The sequence below is a fragment of the Solanum tuberosum genome, unplaced genomic scaffold, assembly GCF_000226075.1.
Source record: "Solanum tuberosum cultivar DM 1-3 516 R44 unplaced genomic scaffold, SolTub_3.0 scf00104, whole genome shotgun sequence".
NCBI classification, from domain to species: domain Eukaryota; kingdom Viridiplantae; phylum Streptophyta; class Magnoliopsida; order Solanales; family Solanaceae; genus Solanum; species Solanum tuberosum.
In genome coordinates, this window is record NW_006239030.1 from 1,078,982 (window position 1) to 1,092,327 (window position 13,346).

The following is a 13,346-nucleotide window of genomic DNA, read 5'->3' on the forward strand; positions in this document are numbered from 1 at the left end:
TTTTTTTTAATTATTAGTTTTAAGTAAGATTTTATCAATTCAACATTGAAAAACATCCTTTTATTGAGACAATTATTATATGAATTATTAACACAATTTTATAAGTAATAAGTTGATAAACTTTAAAGATAAGAGTTAGAATCATAGAATTTGATTCAAAAAGTTGATAACTTGGTATACCTACTTTAATATGAAGATTAACAAATAAATTTTTTTTAAAAAATTGTAATGCACTTTGTTCAACACTTTTCGACTATTGATTCATATTTTTGAGAGTGTATTACTCTAACTATCAAAGATTTGAAGAAATAGAGTGCAAAAAGAGTTACAAAGGATAAATAATGTGAGTGTTAACGAAGAAAATGTAAGAATCCAAAACAATGTTTCCTTAATTTCTTCTATTTGAATGGGGTTAAGATACATAATTTTTTATTTATAAAAATTTGAGGCCCCCAAAAATTGGGGGCCTAAGGCCAATGCCTAAAATTTTATAGGCAAGAGCCGGCCCTGGATGGGGAAAGGGTGTGGGATGATGGGGATGAAGATAAGTGTATTAAAAGATGAGAATGACACAATCAATATAAAATATTATTTGTAGCATTTGTTTTCCCTAATTCTACTAGAAAAGACGTTTTCCTTATTTTTGAAAAAATAAATAAAGAAATTTTTCTTCATATCGAACCCACCGTTAGTGTTCTTTTGCTTTCTGTGTTTCTAATCACATGTGTACAAATAGAAGGATGCCTAATATGAAACACTTGTTTTCGATCAGTAAATTATTGAGCATGACTAAACCTTAACTTTCTATCGGCAAGTCCATTTTGATGTAACATATGAACTGAACTGATATCTAAATAGGTAAAATAAGAAGCTTAATTCTCATGAAGAAATAAAAGTTTGTAGCTTTGAGTAGAAACTTTGGGGTAAATCATATTGCTATTGAAAAATAATTTTTCATTAGTTTTTTTTTTTTAATGAATCAAACATTTTTAAAAAAAAAATGCTAGTGGATTATGTTGAGATTTGGACTTAGGAGTTAGAATCGATCATTACCTGCTATGATACTATGTTAAATTGAAACATATCTTATTTTAAAGTTTAAGTTGGTAAAAATAACATATATTTATTTACTTTATTTTATTTTATCTAATACTGTCAAATAAATTCCCTCTCGTATCCAATATTGTTAAATAAAATGAAACATATGATTCCGCCGATTTATTGAAATGGAAGTGTTCTTATTTTTCTATTATTCTCGTATTATTTGCAAAAGGCAAAACTAAAGCAGTACTTTGATTCAAGTGGAATAAATAATTTACCGTATACAAATAAGAATATGTCAATTTTTGGGTATGATCAAATAAAGAAGGGAAAATTGTCCCTCAAATATTCATAAATTTTTGTTTTTGTCCTCAAAAGTTATGATATTAGACTTAGCACATTTATCTAAAATTTAACTAATACATACATATATATATGCACTTTTGATCTCTATGCTGGAGATTTTCACAAATTTACCGAATTATTAATAAGTATAACATTTGGCTATTCATTTATTGTATTAAGTTTGTATTGTTACTTCATATTTAGAACAATATAGTTATGTAGATCTAGAAAAAGTTTTTCATATATATGTATATCATGTATAAAAGACATTAAATGCACACCATTTAATCATTTGAATAAATTATAAGCCTAATAATACATTATGAGGATAAAATTGATATTTGCCGACAAGTGAAGAATCAAAAAAATATTATTATTTGAATATGTATTAAGAAATAGGATTCAAATCCACGATCTCTAATTAAGCATAAAAAAGTATTTACCATTCCATTACAATTCGAATTGGTTACTACATGTTTAGCTTTTAACTCTTTGTACCAATGGATCATAAAAATACTCCTTCCATTTTATTTTACATAGGGGTTGAAGATTTAAAAAAATTAATCTTAAACATACTACAACATTATTATAACATTATATTAAAAAAAATTGACAAAAAATTATATTATTTATACATGTATATTTTTATTGTATGTACATATATAGTAGATGTTATTGATCCTCATTTGACTTTTTCCTATGTTCACTTCTTTATATTTTGAACTTCATAAGTGTAAATTTTAATTTCACGATTGTTCGAAATTATTAACATTCCACCTCCCAAACTAATCCCCTACCCTGCACCCACCTCCCAAACTATTTCCTTACATAGTTACATGGTATAATGTGTTGGGAAAATAATTTTGATATCTAAAAAAAAAAAACTCAAAACTCTTGTCTTTGTTCTTCTATATATTAATTAATAATTGAAGTCTTGTTAATGACCGTTAGTATATTTTATTATAGTTGAATATCTAGTATTGATTAATCAGTATTCTGATATTATTCCTAACATTAGTTACTCACCCGTGATTTTCAATATTTTCCAAAACAATGTAAGGTGTCATTTTGATTAGTGATATAAAAATAATGTTTTCGAAATATTTTATCTTGTATTTGCTAATAGATACTTTTTATGCTCATTTTATTTATCCATTATTTCAAAAATAAAATTTTATTTTTATTTGTTACTTTTCATAAAAAAGACAAAAAAAATTATTATCTACTCTTAAAATTAATTACTTATTTTAGACTTATTCTCTTAAATTAATAAAAAGCACTTGAGTTATAATTAATTTAATGAACGCCGGCTGGCCACTGATAACGCTAAAATATAGCTTGACTTTAAAAATTATTATTTACTCTTAAAATTAATTACTTATTTTAGACTTATTCTCTTAAATTAATAAAAAGCACTTGAGTTATAATTAATTTAATGAACGCCGGCTGGCCACTGATAACGCTAAAATATAGCTTGACTTTAAAAATTATTATTTACTCTTAAAATTAATTACTTATTTTTAGAACTTATTCTCTTAAATTAATAAAAAGCACTTGAGTTATAATTAATTTAATGCACGCCGACTGGCAACTGATAACGCTAAAATATAGCTTGACTTTAAAAATTATTATTTACTCTTAAAATTAATTACTTATTTTTAGAACTTATTCTCTTAAATTAATAAAAAGCACTTGAGTTATATTTAATTTAATGCACGCCGACTGACGACTGATAACGCTAAAATATAACTTGTCTTAAAGTCAATTTAAACAAATACTCTTAAATATGTTGATTTGACTAATGATAAACAATTGCGATTCATGAATTTATGAAAATTGTACTTTATAATCGTAAAAAAATATTTGAGTTAAGTCAGTAGGTGTTATGTATCATTTAATTTACGGCATCGTGGCATTAAATAGAACCATAACATTCCTATTTGATACTAATCAATGCTTTACCAAACATAATTACTAGTGACCAATTAACTTTGTGCAAGTGTCTTGAGTATGTGGTAGAATAAAAAATAAGTTATTTATATATTACTCCTTGCTTCCGTTCACTTTTACTTGTCACTTAATTCTAAAATCAATTTTCATTTTACTTGTCATTTTGACGTATAAAGATTTTTTTTTTTTTCATGTTTTACCCTAATTATTAAATACTTATTTTCCAAATCATCTTCTAAGACATCATTTAATAGGAGATAGTTTGGTAAAATATCTATATCATTAATTATTTTTTTAGTGGATGTGTCAAGTCAAATTGTGATAAGTAAAAATGTACGGAGAAATAATCTTTATGAAAAAATTATGTATTATATATGTTTATGTAGTTGGATAAAAAAAACTACTCATATATTAGTTTTTACGAGGAAATCTATGTATTATATATGTTCAAGAAGCTAATCAGGAAATAAGTTATTTATATATTAATTTTTATGAGAAAGTCTATATATTATTTTACGCATATTAGATGGAATAATTAATACATATATAATTAACTAATCCTTATATAATTAATATTTATATAAAATAATACATAAATTCACTTTCACTCCTAATTAATCATTAGAATAATTCAAGTACACCTTAAGGGTGTGTTTGGTATGAAGGAAAACATTTTCCGGAAAATGTTTTCCAATTTTCTCATGTTTGGTTGGCTTAAATGTTTTCCAAATCAACTCATTTTCCTCAAATATAATTAAATTAAGAAAGAAGTATTGAAAACATCTCTAAACTAGACATGAATTATTAGTTTTATTCTTAAATTATTGACAGCCTTAAAAATTCTCTTTTACTTGCCTAACTGAACTTAAATACATCATCAATCTTGCAACATGAGTGAAATACACCCCTAAATTCTCGTTAATTTTAAGGATATTTCCAACTCTTCTCTCTCCTTTTATTAATAGTCTGTTGAAGTGTGTGACCATCTCATCTAAAAACTTAAGCTGTTAGAGAGAGCACACTTTTATTAGTTGATTATATTCTCAACATAGTCCCATGCTATACAAGAGTTTGAGATTACTTGCTATGTCAAGTGGTAGGGGTGGTCAGAGGTGTATCTAAATTTAGTCACTCAAGTAAACGAGTATCTTTAAAACGGTCAATAATTCAAAATATGTAACTAATAATTTACGTTAAATTCAAAAACGTTTTCAAAATATCTCTTTCAAATTAAAATACCACTTGCAGGGCAATAAGAACTACTTCAGGACCACAATAAAGCATTAAAATATGGACAAACAATACCTTAAATTCTCCGCTCAGCGATCTCCGTCTCTATGACTCGGCGGTCCTACTCGAGTGAGTTAATAATAGTCTCTTTCCGATCAATTTTATTTTGTCTACCATTTTTAAAATATAAATTTATATTTTTATTTGTTACTTTAAACATACGAAAAAATAATAATAATTAGTTTCATATACTTTATTTATAATATTAATTGCTTTTTTCAAAATCATTTTCTAGATACATTAATATGGATAGCATTATAAAATATTCATATTAATCATTAATATATTTCAAAATAAATAAGTAAAAATGAACGGGAGTAAACACTTCTTCTTATAATCTAGAAATTAAGACTTCTTTTGTTTATTATCACTCATGATTCTAACTTTCGTGTTGATCTTGAATAACCTTCCAAATTCAACATGGAATGATTTAAAAATATCTTTTCAATTGCAAGATTAAGATTTCTTCCTATTTTTTAAATTTCAGTCTTAAATTTTTCACGTAAAATATTAAAAATTTAAAAATTATTAAAGTAAAAAATATTTAAAAAATCTCTCATCAAAACAAACTAAACAGAAAAACTACAAGACATTTCTGGACAGAGGACCTACATGTACAGCGTATAACTTTTTAAATAAAAAAAATGTTTTGGAAAAAAAGATAAAATTAGAACTCAAGTGAGGCGAAATAATGAATTAAAAAAATAGAAAAAGGACGGCAAAAAGGGACTGGTGAAGAAAAATAAAGAAAGAAATAAAGGAGGCACAATTAATTGAAAAGCGAATAAAGGAGTGTAGTGTGGGCAGAGGTAGATGAATATTATAAAAGTCATGCATATATAGGGGCTATTAATAATTAAATACACATGCATTCAATATTTCTTTTCTAAAATATAAAATAAAACTGCGGATGGGAAAAGGGAAAACTGAGGAGATAATTATTAAATATTAAGTGATAAATTGTATCCTCATCAATAAGGTAAAAATTTATATTGATATTAAATTATTATTTAAAATTATTATATCAAGTCTTAAATTTATCAAAAAGATTTATATATATTTTTTAATTATATTTTTGAAGAATTTAAAATCACGATTCTAAATTATACGTTTAAACACTGATTTAAAGTCACCATTTTGAGTGTGTTTGATTTAAAAGAAATATATTTTGAAAAATAATATCTAATATTTTCATGTTTATTTAGTTAAAATATTCTTTAAAAAAAATCTTAAAAATGAATTATTTAATAAACGTAGAGAATAATTTTTTTATATATGACATTTCAAATTCATTGTCTCTTTCTCGCCCACTGTCATTCTCAATGACCACCGCTCCCGAACCCTCGCTCCTCAACTTATTTCTTCTACATATTTGAAATAACTAAAAGAAAAATTACTTATTTATCAAATACACAAAATAGATAAAAAAATAAATAAAATCTCATTCATTTTTAAATAAATTACTTTTAAAATAGTATTTTTTTTGTCCGTACAATTTACATGTCCAAACGAAAATTAAAAAAAAATAATGGAGCGAGGGACAATGAACGTGGGAGATGGAAGGCCCCCTGGGCAAGACTCGATTGTGGATGAGCCACGACTATGTTTTAAAACAAATGAGTACGTGGCATCTTTTAACACCGCACACGTCTCTATCTGTCTCTTTCAAAAAATTTAGCTTTCTCAATCTCCCTCACTTTTTTGAAAATATCCCTGCTAAGTACTTTTTCAGTCTTTTTTTAATCGGTTGTTAGTGGCGGAGTCACCTTGAGATCGTGAGTTCTAGCCCTCGTATTTAATACTCCCTCCGTCCCATTTTATGTGGCAACATTTGACCGGGCACGGAGTTTAAGAAATAGATAAAGACTTTGAAATGTTTACCAAATTGCCCTTAAAAAATAGACTTATTTTTCTCTCTCCTAATAAATGTATTGGAGTACTCTTTTCAAGATTAAGTGGGACCAACAAGGATAAAAGAGGAATTGTACCTTTAAATACTTACCAAATAAGGAAATGTGACATTCTTTTTGGGACTGACCAAAAAGGAAATGTTGCCACATAAAATGGGACGGAGGGAGTATTAAATACGAGGGCTAGAACTCACGATCTCAAGGAATTTTAACAATTTCTTAATCATTAGACTAAACCTTCAACATGTTCTAAGAGTGTAAATACTTGTATATATATTTATTCAAACCAAAATTTTAGCTCTATATATCATGTAATTTTCTGGCGACACCCCTTGGACAAGGGTGACTTTTCCCTGCATGTTGCGCTTTCGAAAATCAATTTGACTAATTTTTAAAGTTAAATTAAATTACACTAATTCGACACTTTAAAATTAAAATTTTAGATATTCAAAAACTATATAAAATGTAGTAGTATAAATTACAAATTTTTTTGCATATCAATATGATGAAAAAATATATCATAAAATATTCATCAAAATTCTTATTGTTTGACTCTAAAAAAAGAAACTATGAGAACCGAAAGGGATGTTATTTGATTGAAATTTGAAAATAATAATATTTAAATTTTAAAAAATAAAATAAATTTTTTAGAGCAATTATTGAATTGAGGGTATCGAATATGTTTAACCTTAAAACGTACAATGAAATTAATAGACTTCAATCAAGGACATATATATGGATGAAGATATATAGTTACAAACACGTGATTTGTATACTATAATTTGATTAATTAATGGACAAAGTAAAATGAAATAACAAATATAAGAGTCAATTCCCTAAATGGTCACCCAAGTTTAGAGAATTGCCTTGAAATATCATTTATGTTTATTTAGGACCAAAATATCACTCAACTATCACTATTTTCCTCCAAATATACTTACCACTTCAAAAGCCCCACTCTCTCCTACTTGACATGCCAATGTCATTAGAAGACCTTTTTTAAAAAAATAATAGATTTATTTAATTCATTAAACTCAATTAACTAAAAACAATGATCTTACTATTTTTTAATTGCATACATTAGTTTATTGAGAAGAAAATTCATACTTAAAAATCTTTTATCATAATTAACTTTTTTATTTTTTATGCTATGAAGAATAGTTTTTTTTATAACCTACTATAATGTCATCAATTTTAAATACTTATAAACATATATATTCAAAAAATATTGATATAACAATCACTGATGGAAATTAAATTAAAAATAAAAGTTAAATAATAAATTTCTCCTTTTTACCAACTATTTTGTCAACCTTACAAATTTATTTGAATACTTTTCTGAAAAAATTACTTAAAATTTTCAAAGAGATTTAAAAAATTCTTAGGTAACAATTGCACACAAAATAATTCACTGAATTTTGTTTGGTAGAAAAATATGAAGGAATTAGATATATTAAAAGTATTTTTTATAATCTGCATAAATTTTCACGTAATTTATATATTTATTTTGTAGAGGCATAAATTTAATGAATTAAATAGGTCTATTGTTTTTTTTTTTAAAGGATGATTTAATGACATGTCATATCAACTAGAATAGAAAGAGACTTTTGAGGCATTTAGTATTTTTTTTTGGGAAAAAAAATTAATAATAATATTATTCACTTTCTATTTTTTTTTAAAAAAGAAATATTGTAAGCATGAATTTCAAAGTACACAATTAATTCTATTGTAATAGTTAATTGACATTTAATATTATTGATTCATTATATAATTTATGATTAATTGATGTAAGTTAACATTTATGAGTGATTTGTATACCAATATTTTTATTTGAATATATGTGTTTATAAGTATTCAAAATTGATGACATTATAGTATATTTTAAAACCCTATTTTTTCATAACATAAAAAAATAAAAAAGTTTAATTATGATAAAAGATTCTTTAGTATGAAAATTTCTTCTTAATAAAATAATAAAAAATAATAATAATAATAATATATATATATATATATATTTAAAATAATAAGATTATTATTTTAGTTAAATGAGTTTGATGAATTAAATAAGTCTATTATTTTAAAAAAGACTTTAATAACATGGCATGACAACTAGGAGAGAGTAAAGTTTTTAAAGTGTTAAGTATATTTGGAGGAAAATAGTGATAGTTGGGTGATATTTTGATCCTAAGTGAAACATAAATGATATTTCAAGGCAATTCCCCAAACTTGGGTGACCATTTAGGGAATTGACTCCAAATATAATGCACAACAAATTAAGCTCATGAACTTAATTAAGAACATAATATAATAGTATATATTACTGATGAATAAAAATGCAATGATTTACAATGACTAAATAGAAAATTATTTATAAGTAAAACAATAGAGAGCATTATCCATAGATCTCCACCCACGAAGACTCACAAGTCACATCTACCTGACTAAATTCAGATTAGCGTCAAAAAATTTTATATTTAAGATGAAGTATTTTGATTATGAATGAAAAAGTATTAGTTAGTCCACCGCGTTGGTATTACCCTATCTCTTTTATCAAAGAGTGACAAATGCAAAACAAAAAAAAAAAAAACCCTTATTAAGTCAACCTTTGGTACGTTAATAAGTCCACATTAAATTAACTAGACTAAAGTGAAGAGTGGGGTCCATTTATTTGTGTTGTCTCTCTATTTATTGGTGAGACTAATTTTCATTGCCTTGTGCCTCTCTTCATTTTGTAATAATGGGAAGAACACCTTGTTGTGAAAAAGTAGGTATCAAGAGAGGCAGATGGACTGCAGAAGAAGATCAAATTCTCACTAATTATATTCTTTCTAATGGAGAAGGCTCTTGGAGGTCATTACCCAAAAATGCCGGTACGTTACCTACTAGCCTTTTATTCTAATCTAAATTTAAATTCTTCTTTTCTTCGTTTAACATTCTTTTTTTATATTTTGTTTCGAAGGATTATTGAGATGTGGAAAGAGTTGTAGACTAAGATGGATTAATTATTTGAGGTCTGACCTCAAGAGAGGGAACATTACTTCTCAAGAGGAAGATATAATCATAAAGTTACATGCAACTTTGGGTAACAGGTAATTAATTAATTACTTAATTTGACTTTTTAACTAGCTGATTAAACCACTCATTTTGTTTCTTTTTAGTCTAGGTCCGGAAAAAATGTCACCTTTAAAATCATATATAATTATTTTATTTTTTAAAATCGTAAACTTATTTTAGGTTATAAACATTGTCACAATAATTTGGTGTAATATTTGGTGCTCCAATCTAACACCACTTCTTATAGTACCATTTTGATGTGTGAATATATAGTGTTACACCAAATCTAATGTAACAGTACTATTCATCAAAACCCTCTTATGGTGTAATGGATTCGAGCTAGAGAAAGAATAAAGAATATTTTTAAGGTAAATAATACTCCATTTGTTTAAAAAGAATGACTTATTTTTTTAAAAAAAGAATGATTTCTTTTCCTTTTCAACAACACTTTAATTTCAGTTGTCCACGCGACATGTTTAATATCACAAAATTTAAGAGTATTTTGATATGTTTGACATAATTTTAATTTAAAACTACAAGATTAATAAGTCTTCTTTATTTCTTAAATATCGTGTCAAATTAAACTAGGTCAATAGTATAATGGATTGAAGTAGATGCCCTAATAAATAAAAGTGAGATCAATGCAATTATAACTTAAATTCATCACTTCCTTTTTACAACTTTAATCCATCACATATAACCGACAATTTTTCTTCTTCTTTTATTTCATGTTTACTCCACTTTATAGTATATAGAAATGTTTGCCTGGAAAAAAAGAAAAAAGTTCTGGACACTTTAATTTGTAGGGTGTTATTTTGTACATCCATTATTTTTGCTAATGAATTAATAAGTTAATTAAATTGGTCCCCTCGAGTAAGTTCAATATTACCTTTTTTTTCTTTCACATGACGAGTGACACATGCATGCTTTGAAAGCAATCAATCCTTTCTATTATTAGTCCTATACCAACTTTAGAAAATTAACGGTGACAATTTAAAGTATTTTTTTAAACTAGAAAACGTATCTTAAGTTGGATGTATACACATATATATCAAATAATTCCAACAAAGAAATTTTTTAGAAAAAGTGTGTTAGTTGTGACATTAAATATGATGATTAATACGTATACCATCTTTCTAGTTTCTAACATCTTCTAGTGTCATCGACTTTTTAAAATTGCAGGTGGTCTCTTATAGCGGGACATTTATCAGGTAGAACAGACAATGAGATAAAAAATTATTGGAACTCTCATCTAAGTCGAAAAGTTGATAGCTTAAGGATACCAAGCGATGAGAAGTTGCCTAAAGCTGTAGTTGATTTGGCTAAAAAGGGTACATTGAGGCCAATTAAACATTGTAGAAAATCATCGATTAATCGATCAAAAAATAAAAAGTCAAACTTATTAGAAGCTAAAGAAAATAGTACTTGTGGACCTTTGAGTGGAATTGTTCCTATGCCTTCTACACCAAACATGGAAAAAGAAGCATTGTGTAGTGCAAATATGCCAGCTTGTGATAGTGCCATGGAATTAATGCAAGAAGATGTAGCAAAGGTAGAGGTGCCAAATTCTTGGGCAGGGTCTATAGAGGCCAAGGGAAGCCTTAGTTCAGGTACGAATTTCGGTGTTTTGACCATTTTTTATTGTGAAATTTGATTAAAAAATAATTGTTAATATTAAAGTGAAAAATGATATTTAAGATTTGTTGCAGTTGTGTTTGGTCGTGCATACAAATTAGACTTGTTGTTTTTTATTTATTTTTGAATTATTTGGAGTAAAGATTTTGTTTTTGTTTTTTTTTTATTTAAAAAAAAAATTCGAAATTTTATAGCCAAATATGATTCTCTGAGTTTTAACTATGGAAAAAAGTGGGAAAAAAATATGGTCAAACACCCTCTAATAATTAAATACTTGAATTTTGATTTTCAATAATAGATATGAGTTGTGACATAGTATTGATATATTGAAATACGTGATTATTTTATCGAAAAATTTAATTTGGGTTAGAGAACATATTTTCCTTACTATTTTGTGTCTTATTTATTTTTTTATATAACGTCATTTCCTATATTTAGTACTTTTTAAATCCAGCATCTATGGGTCAACCATGCGAAGTACTTTTTGTTATTTTTAATTATTAGGCAGAAATAATAGAATTGTAGTACCTCTTGTATGTACAATTTTTAATATATATATATATATATATATATATAATTTTTATATATCTAAATTTTATTTTTTTTTGTCTGAGCAGATAGTGGTATGGAATGGCCAAGGCTCGAGGAGATTATGCCAGACGTGGTGATTGATGATGATGATATGAACCCAAATTTCATTTTGAATTGTTTAGAAGAAGAAGTAATGAGCAATAATAATGCAGGGAATAATTATTCATGTATCGACGAAGGAAATAAAAACATATCAAGCGATGATAAAAAAAGCAAATTATTAATGGATTGGCAAGATGGTGATGAATTAGTATGGCCAACGCCACCATGGGAATTAGAAACAGACATAATTCCTAGTTGGCCACAATGGGACGATACTGACACTGATTTACTTCAAAATTGCACCAATAATAATTATGAAGAAGCAACAACAATGGAAATTAATAACCAAAATCATAGTGCCATTGTCTCTTGGATTTTTTCTTAGAAATATAATAATATGACATTGTATTGCTTTTGAATATATTTCTCAACTCGTTTAGTTTCGTGTACTTAGAATGTGGAAATTGGAATGACTAGTTTATGATAATTCATGTACATATTTTAAGTTTCATGTCATTGTTTAGAAATATAGTCAAGTGTATGAATTGATGTAGTAATAAATGCTATTATTACTTTTTCGTTCTAATTGAAGTGTCTTAATTTGAGTAGGGAGTAAAGTTAAGAATATAGTGAATTTTTTTAAATTTTGTTATATAATTTAAAGATGTGGGTAATGTAACATGAATTTGGTGATCTTATATAAATGTTGAAATTGTAAAAGGAAATGCAATATTTTTCTGAAAACATATTAAAATAGAGTAATATTTTAAACAAATATTGAGAATTTTTTTGACAAATTAAACAAAGCATAATACATAAATATGCTCATAAACTTGATCTTATTTAGTATTTATGACCTTTCAATTATATATAAGTAAATATTTAAGTTTATATAAAATTGAACAAGTAAATACATGCATCATATGTGATATAATACACATATGATATCATATAGAACGTAAATTATTATGCAAAACATGTATGTATAGTTTTACAATTCTTTACAAAAGAAAACATTTAAGAAAAAAACACATATTATTAAAAATAGACACTTAAATTGAACCAAATAAAATACTCCCTAGTAAATTTGCCTTTTATAATACATTGGCAAATTAAACAAGACATAATACGTGAATATGCTCATAAATTTGGTCTCATTTAATATTTATGAATAAGTAGACATTAAAATTTATATAAAGATGTGCAAATAGACATACGTGTCTTATGTGACATTATAGAACATCACGTAAAGTGTAAATTATCACATAAAATATGTATATCTACTTATTCAATTCTTTTTAAATCTAAGTAACTACTTATACACCTAAATAATTGAAGATTATAAATATCTGGTACGTTTATATATTATGACACCGAATAATAATTATATACATGCATATAAGTCAAATGCTTTTTTGTCACTTGTCCTTGATTCATGCATGACACTATATAAATTATTACTGCAACTCGTTCAGTACCTTGAATGCT

At 25.9% G+C, this 13,346-nt stretch overlaps 1 protein-coding gene across 1 annotated transcript; it reads left to right on the forward strand.

Annotated features, from left to right (window-relative positions):
* The first annotated feature begins 9,262 nt into the window (after nucleotides 1-9,262).
* LOC102605418 (transcription factor MYB12) lies at nucleotides 9,263-12,436 on the forward strand. The gene is made up of 4 exons (XM_006349142.2): nucleotides 9,263-9,406; nucleotides 9,496-9,625; nucleotides 10,773-11,200; nucleotides 11,843-12,436. The coding sequence occupies exons 1-4, from the start codon at nucleotides 9,274-9,276 to the stop codon at nucleotides 12,241-12,243; spliced, it is 1,092 nt and encodes a 363-aa protein (XP_006349204.1). The 5' UTR covers nucleotides 9,263-9,273; the 3' UTR covers nucleotides 12,244-12,436.
* Nucleotides 12,437-13,346: the final 910 nt, after the last annotated feature.

What these genes read in the sequence shown, in the direction of transcription:
- LOC102605418 (XM_006349142.2), top strand. Translation starts at nt 9,274, where the DNA reads ATGGGAAGAACACCTTGTTGTGAAAAAGTAGGTATCAAGAGAGGCAGA. An exon ending in GTCATTACCCAAAAATGCCG is followed by an intron (nt 9,407 to 9,495) that starts GTACGTTACCTA and finishes TTTGTTTCGAAG; the next exon opens with GATTATTGAGATGTGGAAAG. An exon ending in CAAGGGAAGCCTTAGTTCAG is followed by an intron (nt 11,201 to 11,842) that starts GTACGAATTTCG and finishes TTGTCTGAGCAG; the next exon opens with ATAGTGGTATGGAATGGCCA.